General features: G+C 45.1%; 1 protein-coding gene across 3 annotated transcripts; it reads right to left on the bottom strand.

Annotated features, from left to right (window-relative positions):
- Positions 1-485: 485 nt before the first annotated feature.
- On the bottom strand, positions 486-21,277 carry LOC137306461 (speedy protein A-like). Of its 3 annotated transcripts, none has more exons than XM_067975688.1 (7): positions 21,154-21,277; positions 18,093-18,341; positions 4,391-4,449; positions 3,510-3,595; positions 2,707-2,878; positions 1,742-2,021; positions 486-803 (listed from the first exon to the last, which is right to left on the bottom strand). In XM_067975688.1, the coding sequence occupies exons 2-7, from the start codon at positions 18,310-18,312 to the stop codon at positions 778-780; spliced, it is 843 nt and encodes a 280-aa protein (XP_067831789.1). In that variant the 5' UTR covers positions 18,313-18,341; positions 21,154-21,277; the 3' UTR covers positions 486-777. The 3 variants fall into 3 exon arrangements, with proteins under 3 accessions (XP_067831789.1, XP_067831787.1, XP_067831788.1); XM_067975686.1 differs by having other exon boundaries at positions 486-811; positions 21,154-21,276; XM_067975687.1 differs by lacking the exon at positions 21,154-21,277 and adding an exon at positions 20,978-21,103 and having other exon boundaries at positions 486-811.
- Between the last annotated feature and the right edge of the window lie 318 nt (positions 21,278-21,595).

The following is a 21,595-nucleotide window of genomic DNA, read 5'->3' as shown; positions in this document are numbered from 1 at the left end:
CCAATAGGGAATTCAGGAGAAACCTCTTTACCCAGAGAGTGGTAAGAATGTGGAATTCACCACCACAAGGAGTAGTTGAGGCAAATAGCATAGATGCATTTAAGGGGAAGGTAGATAAGCACGAGGGAGAAAGGAATAAGGATATTCTGATAAGGGTAGATGAAGTAGGGCGGGAGGAGGCACGTGTGGAGCATAAACGCCAGCATAGACCAGGTGGGCCGAATGGCCTGTTTCTGTGCTGTAAACTCAATAGCCTGTTTGAGAATTCTATTTAATTTAGGTTATGGGTTAGCTCTGGCCTTCTTTGTACCTGTAATAAGAAGTTCCACGCTAATTCCCCAGCGAGTGCCAGCTCAAATGTTACCCTCGGGTACTAAGATGAGGAATAAGTATTACCTATCCCAAGATTGAGGTTGTACTGAAGTTGTTAATCCTACTTAGATCACTGATTGGTGGAGGGCATGTTGCTCACAGACAGCCACACATTCATGTGTCAATGTTTATTCTATACATTACTTATTTTCACAGCAATAAATATACATATAATTGCAAACAAATGCTTCTAACATTTGAGTGTAACCATTAAAGTTCAATTGCAACAACTCCTTTCCTGTCCTCCTGTCTCAGGGAAAAAAAAAATCATAAAGTGCATCAGATCATAAAAATGCTGAACAGGATTAAGAAGCAGAAACTCCAGTGCTTGCACATGTCAAAAGGTCCACCTGTCGTCGAGCACATTAGTAGTCACTTTACATACACCAGCTGCAATCTTGTCCATCAGGCTCGGCACTGACCAGCGCTTCCTGTAGGACTAACAAAAACACTCGTCAATGCAACACTAAGCTGCCTTCTCACTCCATCCCAACTAATATAGGAGACCTTCAATTTCCCTTCACCCAAAAACATCACCATTTCTACTGTGTTGGTGTAGTTAGGATGCACATCGTAACACAACTGGCTTTATATTGAGAAACCATGGTGAAGAGCCCAAAGCCAACAGTGTAGGAGACCACAAAGCTCAAGGAGAGATGGGGCAAATCAGGTCGTATGTAGACACCAAGCTTGGGTTTTAGGAACCGTACGATTTGCAGGAAGGTAGACTGGGGAGGCTAGGAATTCTGTAGTTGAGGGTGGGGAGGAGAAAGAAATGGAAATGCAGTCTCCAGCTGTCAATGAGTCAAGATACAAGGAAGAGCCATTTGCAGCTTAGGAGGAAGAGGAACATTGAGATGCCCCAGCTGCCATAGTACTGATAAAATGGAGAGGGACAAGAAAAGATGTGATGTTGGTCAGGTTACATAGCACAACCTAGATGCTGTCACTTAGTGGAATTTTCACAAAGGATTACCAGTCAGTGCAGTGTATTTTTAAATCATATACTACAAAATGAGAGTTTGGTAACCAAATAACAATCCTTCACTATGCTTCAAGAGTCATCCAGTTGGGTTCTGGCAAAACTGCCAACTGGAGAATGGAGCAATGTAGTTAGTAGGTTTTCTTGCAACAGAGAGGTCTGGGACCCAGTATCCCAAGATCAAAAGACTGAGGTATATGTTACTGACACCACATACTATGTTACCCAGCACCTAGAACATTCCCATACATTTCTGAACTAGAAAGCTCCATAGAATTTGAGTTCAGTCTGCTCCAGATTAGAATGTTTCTTCTAGTGTTGAGATTGCAGAGGCACCTCCTCCTTTGTGAAACCCCTGGTGTTACATTGTGCCCGGTGTGGCCATACCTTCTATACCATGGTCTATCAGTACAGTTGGTGACAGTATTAACAGATCTTGGGGCCAGTCACTATCCAACAAAGCTGTGTTTTCAGGGGAGGATGAAGAGTCTGAATCCAGGTCTAAGTAGCACCTGGAGCGATTGCAGAGGGTGCAGTATGGAGGCGTTCCACTGGGCCCTTGTGGGTAAGGTACCATTTCTTTCTGCAGGTAACTCCTAATTGCACCACTATGGTGAGCTGGGCGGTCTCTGTGCCATATATAATGGGAAGGAATGGTGGCGATCACCTGGAAAAAAAAAGTCCATCACAATGGGAAAACAAATGATTGCCAGATACTGCACATGCAAACTCTGCTCACTGGGAGTCAGATGGAATGAACCAATATTTCAACCTTTACAAACCCACACTGGGTCCTGCACTATACCTTCCATTCCCTGGACATTCTCCCTGGTGGCTCAGCTTAGTTACAATTGTAAACCCACCTCCTAATATTGCGGGATAAGTACACCAAGTACTTACTATAATACCCAAGAGAATGCCCCAACGTACAGAACACAGTGCACCATTTCATAGACTCCTTGTCCAAGCAGCCAGAGCCTCCGGATCCTTAGGACATAGCATGCTCACTTATAGTGCCAGATTGTGGGCCAGTAGCAGGATGATCTCTGCAATTTTCTTTACAGCTGGGCAGTTGCAAATACTGAGCAGAGGCCAATGAGTCTCAAGGAAAAACATCAGAACAGCCTTGCCTGTGTTATGACCTGTGCATTTCCAGAGCACAAAGTGGGTCACACACCCACATGTGGCAGAGACAATACATTCAAGAGCAAGTTTCACCCTTTCTCCTACATTTTTCAACTGACTCATCAATAAAGAGCTTTCTGCAATACAATGGGCTTAAGGAGCTACAGACGATATGCAGTAAACAGTAGCGTAACCACGTAGTTACAATACTAACTCCAGCATCTCACCTGCTCACAGCAACGCCGGCTCACAGCCGCCCTGTAATTCATTTGAGCCCACAGATCAAGCCGCAGTTTGAGGAAATTCGGGACAAGTTTCCTCCAGTTGTCACCTAGTGCCCACGGGAAAATTTCATACTTGTATTGCTCTTCATCCTCTTCCATGTCATTTGCCAGGTACCTGTGGGACCAAGTGTTCAGAAAGACCTGCGACCAGTTAACCCTGTTACATTGACACTGCAGGTCAAATAAATCGCTTCAAAATTATGTTTGCTTCTCCTCCCCTCTCCCCCCGCCACCCCCCCCGACAAAAGTAACTCAACACCCAAGACAAATGTCACCTTCACATTTGATATCTAAAGTAATTTGGGGAATTCAAGGCAAGTGTGTAGGTTGGGTTTCTTTCTCTCCTTGCCAATAATTGAAGCCAGGCCTTCTTCCTCCCTTCACAAAGGAAGGGAGAGAACCTTTGATATTAGGTCAGGAGATTGAAATATGCCCACAGTATAAGAAATAATGTTCTTCCTCCTTTCTTAATTAAGTGTTCCCCAAATTTTGTAATGGTTTTAGGACCTTGCATTGTCCAGTAGTTCACAGCGCTGTGTGCATCAGGAAGTATTGTGGACTGACTGAGGGCCTCTTTGGCAAGGTTTCAGGCACATCATCTATGAAGATCAAGCCTCAGGGACCCTTTCTTACAGATGCAAGTCAAAAAAGAAGTAATTTAGACCAGTGGACTAGATCATGTGTGTATTGTCCAGTCCTTCAGGTGGAAGCTCTGACTGCAATCATGTTTATCTACATGTACTTACAGTGCCAAGAAGAAGTTCATCCTAGAGTATTCACTTGTGTGAAGGACTGCACGTTTGAAGTAAGTCAGGACCATGGCCAGCAAATACTGAAAGAGAATTGGTAGTTCAGACACAAAAGGTTAAAACGAGACCTACTTGCAACCTACCTGATGGCTCACTGCATTGAGTGCTGTAGCACTAAGGTGTACATACCACAGGGTCCCAGTTGACTAACTGAGCCAGGATAGCAGTTGGGACACTATGGCTAACAGAATTATGGGTTTGGAAGCCAAACTCAGCTCAACACCCAATTAGTCACAGTGATGCACAGTACTCAAACATACATCAAGCTATTAAATGTATTCACTGTCTCAGTCTCCTACTGGAGATGGTATGTGGACTGATCAGGATCAGACTGACATTCAGCCACTACAGCAGGCCAAGATTTACAAGAATGGACACTTGCACCAGATACCAGCAGGTTGCTGCCACCCATACAACCATGTCTCAGTAACAGTCATCACCGCCAAGCATGAGTGGGTCTTTGAACGATTCAGCACAATGGTGCTCCAATGCACGAGAGTTAGTATTTATGTAAATTGGATACCTAAAGGGTTCGGACTTAATTCATGCAGCTAAACATGCCACAACCAGGAGTCATCCAAAAACTCTGATCAAGGAACGAAATAACCAGCAAACAAAGTTCTCCACAACCGAAACCACTGCTTTCTTTCCCTAGAAGGATGATTGCAGGGGGGGGGGTGCAGGGGGAAATCCCACTGGACACTGCATATATAGGTGGGGATGTTGAGACTGCCTACAGGTACCTCAAGGCTAGAACTGGTCTTTTATCCATATAACCTAGCATTCCCGTGGTTTTAGTTGCAGCGCTTCCCAAGTACCTTGTCTGCAATTCTACAGCAACTGTCCATCCACAGGAAGTCCTGAATCACCTCATCATCTGTAAGAAACATCACTTTCAGTTAGAACACAATGAGCTACCTCTGACCAATATGGATTCACTGCAGAACATTAATCCTTTTAGATGGTTCACGTTCAAGTTTATGTCATCAAATAAACTCATACATTTGCCTGGAGTACAGCAAGTTAAAGGGGCTTAAAGCTCACTGTTGGATTCAAGGGCAAAGACCAAAGATGGTTAACGTTGATAAGGTGTTTTAGCATGTAAATACATATCACCTCAAAAAAAGTCAACTTTAGATAACAGCTCCCTCTCCCAACTCAACCTTGATTATCAGGTGAACAACCTAAAACTTTGTAAGAAGCTAACTTGGAACTCAGTCACAAGATCCAATGCACATGCCTGCCCCACATGATCGCTGTGCATTACACAGCCTGGCCACTTCAGTTTTGAACAAACATGGAAAATGTTTTAATGCAGACTGCCTAGTCAAAAATTAGACTGTAGTGATTAATGACATGTAAAATCCTTACTGTTAATAAATCAGCAATACTTATGGACCCCCCTCCCCAAAACATTATTTCCCAGCTTTACAAAGACTCATTTTGATTGCAGGAGAGCAAAGCCAAACTGACCATGTGCTGCTCTCCTGCATTATTCTTTTCTTCCAGGTCTGGTTTTCTGTGCATGCAAAACAGGTATCCATTTTCTGAAATTGGCTCCAGAAAACAGATGCAAAGGACAAGTGGTCCTTTTATGGGCCTGGGAGAAACCCCAAGCTGGCTCAGTGAGTCACAACACAAGCACATTGATCCAACCCTGTTCAGCGGTGAGAATGGCGGCAAAGGAGAGATTATAATTCCAGCAGCAGATGAAAGCCCAGTAATTAAGTGGCTGCAGTGATCCACTTTTGTGTGCAGGCCAGCAAATTTACATTTGCCAGTGCTGTCAATCACACAACACTGCGCATCTCACAATCGCACTTTTGATATATATTAATGACCTGGACTTGGGTATAGAGGGTATAATTTCAAAGACTGCAGATAACAAAACTCAAATGTAGTAAACAATGCAAAGGATATTAACAGGCTTCAGGAGGACAGACAGGAGAGATGGGCACACATGGCAGATGACAGTTAACAGAGAAGTGATGCATTTTGGTAGGAAGAATGAGGAGAGGCAATATAAACTAAATGGTACAATTTTAAAAGGGGATGCAAGAACAGAGACACCTGGGGGTGCACAGACACAAATCTTTGAAGATGGCAGAACTAGTTGAAAAGGCTGTTAAAGCATATGGGATCCTGGGCTTTATTAATATTGGCAGCGGCTGGGGGGGGGGGGCAGTGAAGATGGGCATGGCAAACCTGCATGAACCAAATTTACTGTTTCTGATGCGATCGCATGTTGATTGATAGTGATTAACGTCCTCTCCTGGTTTCACGCCCAGCAGCTAACCTAATTGACAGGCTGACTGCAGTCAGGAGCTGCAACATGGGGGGGGGGGGGGGGCAAAAAAGAGCGCGCGAGATGTCATGTCATCCAGCGCTGGAATGGAACGCTGGGGGGGGGGGTGGGTGGGTGGGGAGAAGGAGAAAGGAGAGGACATCGGGGGAGGATCAGGAGGGTGAAGAGGGGAACATTGGAGCAGGAGACATCAGAACAGGTTTCAAAATAGGTAGGTTCATTTAGCGTTTTCACTTCCTTGCATGGTGTTTTTTTTTAAAAATGTAATTTATTTAGTTTCTTTTTCCCTGATCTGGCCATTCACGCCTGGTTTAACCAGGCATGAATCAGAAGCGGTGAGCAAGCCGCTCAGGTAAGTTAAAAAATTTTCTAATCCCTTCATCTGTAACAGGTCAAGTGACTTAAGTACCTCAGTGAGGTACACTTGGCTCTTGAACGGTCACCCCACCAGCTTTAATTGCCGGCGGGACTTCTGTTTTCGGGTCGCCCACCCGCACACAGGTGGGTCCCTGGGAAACTCGGAAGTCAGAGGGTTGGAGCTGGCTTCCGAACCTGAACAGGATATCCGCAATTTTCGGAGCCCCCCTGCCTCCTAAAATCACCCCCACAGTACAAAAGCAAGGAAGTTATACTAAACCTTTATAAATGTAAGCAATCCTACAACACCAGGTTATAGTCCAACAGTTTTATTTGAAAATCACAAGCTTTCGGAGCTTACCTCCTTCGTCAGGTGATTAGTCAATAACCTGGTGTTGGAAGATTGCTTACATTTGTCCACCCCAGTCCATCACCGGCATCTCCACATCATAAACCTTTATAAGACACTGGTTAGGCCTCAGCTGGAGTATTGTGTTCAATTCTGGGCACCACACTTTAGGGAGGATATCAAGGCCTTGGAGAGGATGCAGAAGAGATTTACTAGAAATGGTGCCAGCAAAACCTAAAGTTGTTTACAATGACATGTGTGAACAGTGCACATACCCAAGTGAGGTAGGAAAAAGAATGACCAGGTGTTGAGATACAAAACAAGTATTCAGTACTATTGTTACCGATATTCAAGTCTATTATATATTCAGAATTATTCATTTCTTTGGCATTGTTCTCCAAACTACCGCCCCAGGACAGTATCTCATGGTTGTGGGACTTGAATGCTCGTCTAAATGTTCCACTGATCTGCCAAACAAGCACCACTTAGTGGGGAGTCAGTGTACTGCAGCAGTTTTTGGAAAACTAACATACAAGTGTGAAAAAGCTCATCCACCATTCACTACAGTATTTCACAGGTCCCAGCGGTGCTGTCGGAGTCTTGGGACCAGACACGTACTCATGTATGAACGGGGAGTTCAAATGTCATTAATGACAAGAGGTTCTGATTGTTGCTGCCTGCACCACATGCTCACTGATGTCCTGCACTGTCAATCAAGGGATTTAACAAACAAACTAATTCTCATAACTGCACTGGCTAAATAGAGATGAAAGGAAAATCCAAGTCTTTCGGAATGGCATGAGTATAATCAAACTTTACACAGCAATCCTACATTTCTCCCACATGGACCTTGCCCTACAGAGCCAGCTTTTGTATTAGTTACACTTCAGGAGGGTTCGGCTCTGGTGTTGACATGGTTAGCTGTTAGAAAATAACCTGTTTAAATCACCATCTCTCATCCAGAGACCAGCAACATCCCAGATCAGTGGCACTAGTTAAGCTCAGCTGGGGTAGTGGTTGGGGGACACAGCTGACCATTCCATGGGGGGCAGGGGGTGGAAAGAGACGTTGTTCCCATTCCTGGTCTTTAAGAGTGTTCCTTCCTACAAGGGAGCAAGTATAGGTACCAGGATCCAGCTCGGCTCTGGTCTCTTCCATGGATAAATAGCCACAAGATACTCATGTCCTAAAAAAGTGATGGAAGAAGTCAAGCGACACCTACTCAAGCCATTCAGGTCAGTTTCCACCAGAACCACTTGGGCCCAGACCTAATCACTGCTTTGATCCAGACATGGACGCAAACACATCAGGGAGGGAAGGAGTTGTCCTGGACAAACAGGGGGCTCTAGTGGTGGAGGAGCTAAATACGATTAAAATCACTAAGGAATTGGTACTCAGTAAAATAATGGGACACAAGGCAGATAAATCCCCTGGACCTAATGGCTTACATCCCAGGGTCTTGAGGGAAGTGGCAGTAGGGATTGTGGATGCTTTGGTAATAATTTTCCAAAATTCTCTGGACTCGGCAAAGGTCCCGGCAGATTGGAAAACTGCTAATGTAACACCCTTATTTAAAAAAGGGTAGTAGGCAGAAGGCTGGAAATTATAGACCAGTTAGCCTAACATCTGTGGTGGGTAAAATTTGAGTCTATTATTAAGGAGACAGTAGCAGAACATTTGGATAAACATAATTTAATAGGACAAAGTCAGCATGGCTTTACGAAGGGGAAGTCATGTCTGACAAATTTGCTTGAGTTCTTTGAGGACATAACGTACAGGGTGGATAAAGGGGAACCAGTGGACGTAGTGTATTTAGACTTCCAGAAGGCATTTGACAAGGTGCCACATAAAAGATTATTGCTCAAGATAAAGAATCACTGGATTGGGGGTAATATTCTGGCATGGGTGGAGGATTGGTTATCTAACAGGAAGCAGAGTTGGGATAAATGGTTCATTCTCGGACTGGCAACCAGTAGCCAGTGGTGTTCCGCAGGGGTCGGTGCTGGGTCCCCAACTCTTTACAATCTATATTAATGATTTGAAGGAGGGGACCGAGTGTAACATATCAAAGTTTGCAGATGATACAAAGATGGGAGGGAAAGTAGAAAGAGTGAGGAGGACATAAAAAACCTACAAGGGGATATAGACAGGCTGGGTGAGTGGGCGGAGATTTGGCAGATGCAATACAATATTGGAAAATGTGAGGTTATGCACTTTGGCAGGAAAAATCAGAGAGCAAGTTATTATCTTAATGGCGAGAAACTGGAAAGTACTGCAGTACAAAGGGATCTGGGGGTCCTAGTGCAAGAAAATCAAAAAGTTAGCATGCAGGTGATCAAGAAGGCCAATGGAATATTGGCGTTTATTGTTAGGGGGATAGAATATAAAAACAGGGAGGTATTGCTGCAGTTATATAAGGTATTGGTGAGACCGCACCTGGAATACTGCATACAGTTTTGGTCTCCATACTTAAGAAAAGACATACTTGCTCTCGAGGCAGTACAAAGAAGGTTCACTCGGTTAATCCCGGGGATGAGGGGGTGGACATATGAGGAGAGGTTGAGTAGATTGGGACTCTACTCATTGGGGTTCAGAAGAATGAGAGGCGATCTTATTGAAACATATAAGATTGTGAAGGGGCTTGATAGGGTGGATGTTCCCAAGGATGGGTGAAACTAGAACTAGGGGGCATAATCTTAGAATAAGGGGCTGCTCCTTCAAAACTGAGATGAGGGGAAACTTCTTCACTCAGACGGTAGTAGGTCTATGGAATTTGCTGCCCCAAGAAGCTGTGGAAGCTACATCATTAAATAAATTTAAAACAGAAATAGACAGTTTCCTAGAAGTAAAGGGAATCAGGGTTTACAGGGAGCGGGCAGGAAATTGCACATGAAGCTGAGTTCGGATCGGTCAAGGCCCTGTGGGTGGCGGAGCGGGCCCAGGGGCTGAGTGGCCGGGTCCTGCTCCTACTTCTTGTGTTCTTTAGATTTGAGGTTAGGATTAGATCAGCCATGATCTTATTGAATGGCGGAGCGGGCTCGAGGGGCCGATTGGCCCACTCCTGCTCCTATTTCTTATGTTCTTATGAGTATGGCACCAAGGAGCCCCAGCAAAACAGAAGTCAACGGAGCTCCAAGGGAAAGCCCTACAGTGGTTTGAGTCGTACCAGACAACAGGTGGTTGTGGCTGAAGACTAATAATCATAGCCCCAAGACATCATTGCACGAGTTCCTCAGGGAAGCACTCTCAGCTACTTCATCAATAACCTTCCCCCTGTCACAAGGCGGCATTTGCCTCATATAGTGTTTCTCAACGTCAGGAAATCCCAAAGCACTTTACAGCCAATGAAGCACTTTTGCAATGTAGTTACTGTGATAATGTAATCAAACACAGCAGCCAATCTGTACACGGCAAGGTCCCACAAACAGCAATGAAATAAAATGAGCAGTTTTCTTTTGGGTGTTAGAATCAGAATCATAGCATGTTCACAGCACGAGGCCGCCATTCGGCCTATGCCAGTGCTTTGTAAAAGCAATTTAGTGAGTCCCATTCCCCTGCTCTTTCCCCGTAACCCTGCAAACCCCCCCTTCCCCCTTCAAATATTTATCCAATTCCTTTTTGAAAGTCACGATTGAATCTGCTTCCACCACCCTTTCAGGCAGCGCATTCCAGATCATAACTACCCGCTGCGTAAAAAAGGTTTTCCTCATGTTGCCTTTGGTTCTTTTGCCAATCACCTTAAATCTATGTCCTCTGGTCCACCAAATAGGAACAGTTTCTCTTTATTTACTTTATCTAAACCCTTCTATCAAATCTCGTCTTAACCTTCTCTGCTCCAAAAACAATCCCAGCTTCTCCAGTCTATCCATGTAACTGAAGTCCCTCATCCCAGGAATCATTCTAGTAAATCTTTCCTGCACCCTCTATAAGCCCTTCAAATCCTTCAAGTGTGGTGCCCAGAACTAGACAATACTCTAGCTGTGGCCAAACCAGTGTTTCATAAAGGTTCAACATAACCACCTTACTCTTGTATGCTAGGCCTCTATTTATAAAGCCCAGGACTCTACTTTTTTTTTTAAAAAACGCTTTTTCAACCTGAACCTTCGAAGATTTGTGCATATATATATATATAAATTCCCCAGGTCTCTGTTTCCTGTACCCCCCCCTCTAGAATTGTACCATTTAGTTTATATTGCCTCTCATTTTTCCTGCCAGTGTAACATTTTGCACTTATCTACATTAAATTTCATCTGTCATGTATCCATCCATTCCACCAGCCTGTCCATCTCCTCTTGAAGTCTATTATCCTCTGCGCTGTTTACTACACTTCCAAGTTTTGTGGCATCTACAAACTTTGAAATGATGCCCTATACACCCAAGTCCAAGTCATTATTATCTATCAAGAAAAGCAATGGTCCCAGCACTGACCCCTGGGGAACACCACTGCATACCTTCCTCCAGTCTGAAAAACAACCGACCACTACTGTTTCCTGTCACTTAGCCATTTTCATATCTATGCTGCCACTGCCCCTTTTATTCCACGGGCTTCAATTTTGCTGATAGGCCTCACGTGGCACTTTATCAAGCACCTTTTGAAAGTCCATATACACATCATCCACAACAACCCTCTCCATTATCTCATCAAAATACTCAAGTTAGTTAAACACAATTTGCCTTTAACAAATCCGTGCTGGCTTTCCTTTTATTAACTCACACATGTGTGAGTGACTATTGATTTTGTCCCAGATTATCGTTTCTAAAGCTCCCCCACCACCAGAGGTTAAACTGACTGGCCCACAGTTGCAGAGTTTACACCTTTTTTTGAAAAAGTGTTGGTTGATGCATTAATGTTGGCCAGGACAAGAGGCGAGCTCTCCAGTTTTTGTTTTAAATTTGTTCATGGGATGTGGGCGTCGCTGGCAAGGCCGGCATTTATTGCCCATCCCTAATTGTCTGAGAAGGTGGTGGTGAACCACCTTCTTGAATCACTGAAGTCTGTGTGGTGAAGGCTCTCCCACAGTGCTGTTAGGAAGGGAGTTCCAGGATTTTGACCCAGCAACGATGAAGGAACAGAGATATATTTCCAAATCGGGATGGTGTGTGACTTGGAGGGGAACGTGCAGGTGTTGTTGTTCCCATGTGCCTGCTGCTCTCGTTTTTCCTAGGTGGTAGAGGTCGCGGGGTTTGGGAAATGCTGTCGAAGAAGCCTTGGCGACTTGCTGCAGTGCATCCTGCAGCCACTGTGCACCGGTGGAGGAGAGTAAATGTTTAGGGCGGTGGATGGAGTGCTAATCAAGCAGGCTGCTTTGTCCTGGATGGTGTCGAGCTTCTTGAGTGTTGTTGGAGCTGCACTCATCCAGGCAAGTGGAGAGCATTCAATCACACTCCTGACTTGTGCCTTGTGGATGGTGGAAAGGCTTTGGGGAGTCAGGAGGTGAGTCACTCACCACAGAATACCCAGCCTCTGACCTGCTCTTGTAGCCACAGTATTTATATGGCTGGTCCAGTTAAGTTTCTGGTCAATGGTGACCCCCAGGATGTTGCCTGGCGTGAATGTTACTTGCCACTTATCAGCCCAAGCCCGGACGTTGTCCAGGTCTTGCTGCATGCAGGCTCTGACTGCTTCATTATTTGAGGGGTTGCGAATGGATCGGAACACTGCAATCATCAGTGAACATCCCCATTTCTGACCTTATGATGGAGGGAAGATTATTGATGAAGCAGCTGATGGTTAGGCCTAAGACACTGCCCTGAGGAACTCCTGCAGCAATGTCCTGGGGCTGAGATTATTGGCCTTCAACAACCACTACCATCTTCCTTTGTGCTCCAGCCACTGGAGAGTTTTCCCTGATTCCCATCGACTTCAATTTTACTAGGGCTCCTTGGTGCCACACTCGGTCAAATGCTGCCTTGATGTCAAGGGCAGTCACTCTCGCCTCACCTCTGAAATTCAGCTCTTCTGTCCATGTTTGGACCAAGGCTGTAATGAGGTCTAGAGCAGAGTGGTCCTGGCGGAACCCAAACTGAGCAGTGGTCAGCAGGTTATTGGTGAGTAAGTGCCGCTTGATAGCACTGTCGAATATACCTTCCATCACTTCGCTGATGATTGAGAGTAGACTGATGGGGCGGTAATTGGCCGGATTGGATTTGTCTTGCTTTTTGTGAACAGGACACACCTGGGCAATTTTCCACATTGTCGGGTAGATGCCAGTGTTGTAGCTGTACTGGAACAGCTTGGCTCGAGGCGCGGCTAGTTCTGGAGCACAAGTCTTCAGCACTACAGCTGGGATGTTGTCGGGGCCCATAGCCTTTGCTGTATTCAGTGCACTCAGCCGTTTCTTGATGTCACGTGGAGTGAATCAAACTGGCTGAAGATTGGCTTCTGTGATGGTGGGGATATAGGGAGGAGGCAGAGATGGATCATCCACTCGGCACTTCTGGCTGATGATGGTTGCAAACACTTCAGCCTTGTCTTTTGCACGCACGTGCTGGACTCAGCCATCATTGAGGATGGGGATGTTTACAGGGCCTCCTCCTCCCGTTAGTTGTTTAATTGTCCACCACCATTCACAACTATATGTGGCAGGACTGCAGAGCTTTGATCTGATCCATTGGTTGTGGAATCGCTTAGCTCTGTCTATAGCATGTTGCTTCTGCTGTTTAGCATCCATGTAGTCCTGAGTTGTAGCTTCACCAGGTTGGCACCTCATTTTTAGGTATGCCTGGTGCTGCTCCTGGCATGCTCTTCTACACTCCTCATTGAACCAGGGTTGATCCCCTGGCTTGTTGGTAATGGTAGAGTGAGGAATATGCCGGGCCATGAGGTTACAGATTGTGCCGGAATACAATTCTGCTGCTGCTGATGGCCCACAGCGCCTCACGGATGCCCAGTTTTGAGCTGTTAGATCTGTTCTGAATCTATCCCATTTAGCATGGTGATGGTGCCACAAAACACGTTGGATGGTGTCCTCAGTGTGGAGATGAAGTCCTGTCTACAAAGACTGTGCAGTGGTCACTCCTACCAATACGGTCATGGACAGATGCATTTGCGACAGGTAGATTGGTGAGGACGAGGTCAAGTAAGTTTTTCCCTTGTGTTGGTTCACTCACCACCTGCCGCAGGCCCAGTCTGGCAGCTATGTCCTTCAGGACTCGGCCAGTTCGGTCAGTAGTGGTACTACCGAGCCACTCTTGGTGATGGACATTGAAGTCCCCCACCCAGAGTACATTCTATGCCCTTGCCCATTCAGTGCTTCCTCCAAGTGGTGTTCAACATGGAGGAGGACTGATTCATCAGCTGAGGGACGGCAGTAGGTGGTAGTCAGCAAGAGGTTTCCTTGCCCATGTTTGACCCGATGCCATGAGATTTCATGGGGTCCAGAGTCAATGTTGAGGACTCCCAGGGCCACTCCCTCCTGACTGTATATCACTGTACCGCCACCTCTGGTCAGTCTGTCCTGCCGGTGGGACAGGACATACCCAGGGATGGTGATGGAAGAGTCTGGACGTTGGCTGAAAGGTATGATTCTGTGAGTATGGCTAGGTCAGGCTGTTGCTTGACTAGCTCTCCCAATTTTGGCACAAGTCCCCAGATGTTAGTGAGGAGGACTTTGTAGGGTTGACTGGACTTGGATTGCCTTTGTAGTGTCCGGTGCCTAGTGGCCCGATGCCGGGTGGTCCGTCCGGTTTTCTCTTTGCATAGCGCCATGGGATCTTTTACATCCACCTGAGGCTTGGTTTAAGGGCTGCACAGTCAAGATGGCACCACATCTCACTGCGCTGCAGTGTCAGCTTCAATTATGGGCTCAGGTCTCTGGAATGGGGCTTGAAGCTACAACCTTCAGACACAGGGTGGATGATTCCAATGCTCAGCTCCATTCACAGCACACCTGATAATGAAGCAGCCAAATCCAGCCTACAGTAGGAGCTGGATAACATTCAGGTGCAGGATGAAAGCTGGCAGGTAACGCTCACGCTACCCAAGGGCCAGTTAATGACTATGTCGAACAAAGAAAGCCCAGCCAGTTCCACTTGATATTCAATGGTACAGGGCTCATTGGTGCCATCAACATCTTGGGGTTCACCAATGACCAGAAGCTGAACTGGATCAGCCATATCACCACCATGGCTACAACAGCAGGGCAGAGGTTGGGTACTCTGACAAGTGACTCACCTACTGATCCTCAAAGCCTATCTGCCATCTACAAGGCTCTAGTCAAAGTGTGATGAAATACTCATTATGCATCTGTTTGGGTGCAGCTACAACACAAGCCAGGCACCATCCAAGACAGAGTAATTCAGTTGATCGGTGCCCCTGCCCCTGGACTCCATATCCACTGCCTTCACCACTGGTGCACAGTGGCAGCAGTAGACATGATCTGCAGTAACAAGTTATTTCAACAACATCTCACTCCTACAGAGGAGGACAAGCAGCAATGTTGTGGAAACACCATCACCTCCAAGTCACACCCCACTGTTCCTTCGTCATTACTGGATCAATATCCTTGAATTGCCTAAGGGACACCAGTGTTGGGAGTACCACTGCTATAAGGACTACAGTAATTCAAGGAGAAAGTCCACCGTCACCTTTAAGGAAATTAGGAGTGAGCAATAAATGCCCACTTAGATACCAGATGAGCACCCTCTGTGAAACCATACCCCAAATAAGAATGTCAATATCTTGAAAAGGAGAAGACAACTGGCAAACACAAAAAATACTATTAAAATCAGATTTTAAATTTAACCTGTCCCTTCAGAAAAAAGGTTGGTGGCCCTTGAAATGTTTAAAAGCCTCCATTAAATCCAAGATCACCATCAGTCTTTAAATATGTCCCAACACCTGCAAGATCTGTGTTTGAGTTGAGGGGGGAATCCTTGGCATTCCCTGAATAACCAGCTTTTCTTTTGATGCTTCAATATTTAAATTTAATAAATAATTAAATGTAATGAAACAATGGCTACACCTGTAGTTTTCAAGCAGTTGGATAGCACAAGTTCCTTTTTTACTCTTAGTAAGTAGGGAACTTGATATCCAACTGCTTTACTCGTAGCCAGAGGGATCAGACTAGATAACACAGATAGCCTCAGTCACCAGTTGAGAAACCAATTTTAGGCACATCACCCGATACGGTTCATAGCCTCTTAAGGCTATAACGGGGCTGAAGATTTTTAAAGAGCAGATGGATTTATTACCCTTTTGCAAGTTTAACACTGATGGACAGGAGCAGACGCATCTCAGCCTCAAGAGATGAAGCCCATGCATCACCACACCCAGTGAGAGTTTGAATCAGTGGATCAGAAGTTTAGGAGTTCAATCCCGACACTGGGACTTCAGCAAATCTAGACTACCACTAGTAAATCACAATGGGAGTACAGCACTGTTGGAGGTGCCATCCTGCAGGGGTGTTAAACCAAGGTTCTATCTGCCTTGTTCAGATGGATGTTAAAAGGTACTAGGACACTTGAACGCTCTCCACCTCTATTTTAAAATTCTCATCCTCGTTTTCAAATCCTTCCATGGCCTCGTCCCTGACTATCTCTAACCACCTCCAGCCCTACAATCCCCCACCCAGAGATCTGTTTTCCTCCAATTCTGGCCTTTTGCTCATTCCCGATTTTTATCACTCCACCATTGGCAGCCATACCTTCAGCTGCCTAGGCCCTAAGCTCTGGAATTCCCTCCCTAAACCTCTCCACTGCCTTAAAACTTACTTCTTTGACCAAGCTTTTGGTCACCTGTCCTAATACCTCCTTATGTGCCTCAAAATTTTGTTTGACAACACTCCTGTGAAGTGCCTTGGGAAGTTTTACAAAGTTAAAAAGCACTACATAAATGCAAGTTGTTGTATGCTGTCCAACATTCATCCTTCAGATACAAGATTCTGAATGGTCATTCATTTCCCCATTTGTGGGACAATGCTGGGGGAAGAATGGCAATCATATTGACCTACATAACTACTGCACTCCCAAATTAATTCACTACATGAAATGCTTTGAGGCACTTGTGACAAGGCACTCTAGAAAGTTGTTTACTTCTGTCAGTTCATCGAGCAACATTATCCTGTCACTACTGTACTGAACTGGCAGTTGTTCTTCTCAGTAGAAGAAATTCAGGCTGGTCACAGAATGAGGAGACAGCAACATGAAATATCTTGATTTGATCACACCATCTCTACTCAACATGCATCCCATCAGGCTGGATTAGATTTTGATTTGATGGAGGAAATTGGCTTTACACAAGGCTTACAGATTTCAAGATACTTTCACTCCAAGTTTTGCAGCCATCTGTGACCCTCTGAAGATTACGAAATGTGGAAAGCCAGGTCAAGTATTCTTAGTCTCATCCAAGCATGGTTCACCTTGTACCTTAATAGGAGGCCACAATGGTTAATACTCAAACCGAGGGTAAGTAGCAGTGACAAGAGGAGAGATATATCTTCCACCCCCACAACCATCTCAACAGATCCTGCCATGAAAAGGGGTCAACTACAGGAGCAAGTCGATGATTGTGGGCAACCCTGCCACATGACCCTCAACACTAAAGCTGGTTGACTATATGTAACTACTCTGCCTCCGAGGACTAAGGAGAAAAGCCCATCTCATAGGGATATTACCAATGTACTCCAAAGTAAGCCCAATTCAACCAAAGTTTTTTTTTCTTGGCATCCAGGGAGATTACAAATGAATCGTCTATTTTGTGCCACATGAATATTCACCAAACCAATGGACACATCTTCAATAAAATGGCCATTAATAAAGCACCAAGTTAGGAAATCAAGTTGTTCAAGCGCCTCACTTGCTACAGTTAAGAATCGGCTCAAGATAACTTGTGTATATACACGTGTCAATGTGCTTATCCGGCAAGGATGAAAAATAGCTGCTTCTCTCTACATGTCCCAACTGGATCCCATTTTCGGCAAACGTCAAGTAGTTGAGCCTCGGAAGGTGGGGGCAGGGGAGGAAGGAAAAAGCCAGGATTTGTACCCCGATCACGATCCAATGATTCTAGCTGGAAAGCACATACACATGGATGTCAGGATCAGGCCCAGCCGTATTACAGCCATAGTTGAATAGCACAGCAATGTTCATATGTAAAACAGCCACTTGGGCCAGGTAGTGTAGGACAGCTGGCACCTGTAGAACTGTACCCTGGCATATTCAGTGCTTGTAGTATGGGCAAAGACACCAATGAAGCTCCAAAAATTCTAACTTGATAACATAAATCCTTAGCACCCAACCAATGTCTTACCTTTAGGGCAAGAACCTCCAAAATTCTGACAGATGGTCTCCACCCAAAAAAGTTAACTTCTCTCTTCAGATGCTGAAAGACCTGCTCCATTTCCAGCTTTATTTCAATTAAACGTGGTCACGATTTCAACATTTCCCATTGTTTTTCAACTACAAGTCCACCAAGACAGTCGAGGAGTATTAAATAGGAAATTCAAAATACCATAAACAAGGCCAGAACAAGCTACTAAAATCTAGAAGAAAAATGAATTTACGAACGTACCAAGAAGCTTAAGAAAGGCTTCCAGCTCTTGGTGCTGTATGACAAACGGAGGCTCCTTTGAAACTTTGGACATCTTGCTGGACTCCCCTTCACCCCTCTCCTGCAGGCGAGGCTTCCGAACCACCAAATCCCGGTTCTGACGTGACAATTTTGAAACCCCTGGCTTCACCTGAATGGTGACCGAAGAGGGATTCTGTGAGCGGGTCTGGTTGTGCCTCATGATGGTAGATGAAGGCAGTTAGGGGTGGTCTGCAATATAAACAGGAATGGGATCAGATCATAGGCCACGATGCAGTTCCAAGGTAACCACAGGGATAAAGACAGCACCCATAGTGCATGTGAAAAAAGTGCACTGTAAAGATTGAGCAGTACAAAAACAGATGTATGTCAAGCTACTTCTCTTTGTAGAATTCGCCAATAAATTAGATTTTAAGCATCCCATACCGGCCAATACTATATCTTTCATACAAGTTTATCACATGTTACAGGGTCAGGTCCACTTATTGCATTACTAGCCCATGATGCATAGTTTCCATAATAGGAAAGTAAAGGAATGAACTAATGCAGTTTTTCCCTTAGGGAACTATAGCAACATCTGCAGGCCAGATGTATCACAGGATAGGACCTCTAGCAACACAACTAATCATATCACAGGGCATGATTAAGAAGTTTACAGAATTTACAGAAATTGGCCATGTGATTGATAGTGAGGAGGAAAGCTGTAGACTGCAGGAAGATATCAATGGGCTGGTCAGGTGGGCAGAAAAGTGGCAAATGGAATTCAATGCAGAGAAGTGAGGTAATGCATTTGGGGAGGTCAAACAAGGCAAGGGAATACACAATAAATGGGAGGATACTCAGAGGTGTAGAGGAAGAGAAGGACCTTGGAGTGCATGTCCACAGATCCCTGAAGCTAGCAGGACATGGAGATAAGGTGGTTAAGAAGGCATAAGGGATACGTTCCTTTATTAGCCGAGGCATAGACTATAAGAGCAGGAAGGTTATGCTAGAACCGTATAAAACACTAGTTAGGCCACAGCTTGAGTACTGCACAGTTCTGGCCACATTACAGGAAGGATGTAACTGCACTAGAGGGTACAGAGGAGATTTATGAAGATGTTGCCCAGACTGGAGGATTTTAGCTATGAGGAAAGATTGGATAGGCTGGAGTTGTTTTCTTTGGAACAGAGGAGTGATTTAATTGAGGTGTATAAAATTATGAGGGGCCTAGATAAAGTGGATAGGAAGGACCTATTTCCCTTAGCAGAGAGGTCAAGAACCGGGGAGTGGGGGGGGCGCAGAGGGGAGGAGATTTAAAGTAATTGGTAGAAGAATTAGAGGGGAGCTGAGGAAAAAAATTTCACCCAGTGGGTGGTGGGGGTCTGGAACTCATTGCCTGAAAAGGGTGGTAGAGGCAGAAACCCTCATCACATTTAAAAAGTACTTGGATATGCACTTGAATTGCCATAACCTATAAAGCTACAGACCAAGGACTGGAAAATGGGATTAGGCTGGGTAGCTCTTTCAACCAGCACAGGCATGATGGGCCGAATGGCCTCCTTCTGTGCCATAAATTTTTCTATGTTTCTATTTACTAAAGCAAATAGAAACTCTTCTGCACCTTTCCAAAAAGAGCTACAAAGCCCAATGGCTCAGGAAAAGTCTATATCTACCTACCAGAAAGGTCAATTCTCAGTCTGTTCTAAGTTAGTCAATCTTAGGGCAGGGGCAAAACAATTGGCCACAATATCCCTGGGGTTTGGGAAAGGGGAAACCAAGGTATAAAAACATTTTCACACATCACCATACAGCAGCCTCTACTAGAAGCACACACCCAGAGGTCAGGATTGAGCATAGGGCTGTGACACCAGCTAAGGATTCTATTGAATGAGCACTTGGTTAAGGTATCAGAGGAAGCCACCTCTGGAATAATCCCCCAGTAAGGAAGTCAATGCCTCATGGCCAATAGACAAGATTAAAGCCTTATGAAAACACTCATTAGAATTAAACATGGCCTACAGAAGCACTTTTCTTTAAAAAAAGTTACCATTCTATAAATAGAGCACATATTTTACTAGAACATCAAATGAAACCAGAAGTTTTAAAAACTGCCCTTTTATTTGACAGTCTACCAAATGCATTATTACAGATGTCACAACATATGCTGTGCTCTATGGAGAGGAAACAAGCTAATGCAGAGATCACACTCCAAGAAAGGAAAATGAAGTTTTTATTCTTTAGAGATACTTAAGTGAAAAGGATACTTAAGCTAATAATCAAACAGTGCCCAAATTAAGAAGTACTTCAACTTGCTAGAACAATTGCATCCTAAGAGTACCAGTCCACCACTTTGGAACCAGGGGGTCTAAATAGCTAAACGTTCAAATGGCGCATTTTTCAACCAAAAAAAATGCACATTTTAATTTAGAGAACCTCACCATTTAGGAACCCAATTCAGTACTTTTATTTTTTGGATATTTACTTTTAATACATTTTGTTGCACATCGACCCCCAGCTTACCAATTATGTAAATTAAATGATTTGACAGGATGATTTAGGGGCCACTTTAACACATGAAACCCTCACAAAATTAAACAGTTTCGTAAATTGGCATTGGGTCCTAACCAATTCTTAAGCTTCCTCATACACCACCATTAGTTCATTTTATTTCTCTCCCCAACCTGTGCTAGGTGACACGTACCTCAACGTACTCCTTTAAAGTTTATGCCAGGGGCTGGGACCTCAAACTGCACCCAAGGACCCCATCCACACATTCAAAACCCTGGACACCAAGAGCGTCAACTCATGCCCGCCATTTTGGGACCAGTTACAGGCTCATTCCCCCACCCCAAACAAAAATCACCTCAAGGAATGACCTGACTCACTCGATGATCTCCTTCTCACCACTGGCCAGCTTACGGGTGGTTTTATGAAAACTCGGCGGCCGCTGAAAGCCGGTTTCCTCCTCACTACTACTACCCGCCATTTAATTTCTCGCCAGCCACGATCTCCATTTTCTTTCTCCCCACCGCCCTCGCATCGCTCGCGCCCTTTCCCTCACCTGGATGAGGCACGTGCCGCACCTAGCCGGCACCTGCCGCGCCGCGCGCTTATCACAGGCTGCCGCCGCGCCTGCGTCAGCGCGCCGCTCCCAATCGCAGCTCTTCGTTTGGCGTAAACACCGTCTCTCTTCCCCCCCCCCCCCCCCAATCAGCCCGCGCAGCGTCGTTACCATGGAAACTGGCCATCGCTTTTAGCGATTAACGCGAAGGCGGATTAACAATTAGGTCCGCGAAAGCTGATTTCTCATCCATATTTGATTATTAACCCGTCAGGTTTAAATTTAAACCACGAGGCGTCAAAGATAAAAGAAAAATATAAGATTAAGAGATTTCATTGGTCCAAGTAGACAGAGGCGCTGGCAACTCTGCTTCTTATTGGCTGGGTTACAACACATCTCTTACTTTGATTGGAGCAGAGCCTTGCGGGCCGGTCCCTTTGCC

This window comes from Heptranchias perlo, chromosome 43, assembly GCF_035084215.1.
Source record: "Heptranchias perlo isolate sHepPer1 chromosome 43, sHepPer1.hap1, whole genome shotgun sequence".
NCBI lineage: Eukaryota > Metazoa > Chordata > Chondrichthyes > Hexanchiformes > Hexanchidae > Heptranchias > Heptranchias perlo.
The sequence above is the reverse complement of the archived record's forward strand: the minus strand, read 5'-3'. Positions and strand labels throughout refer to the sequence as shown.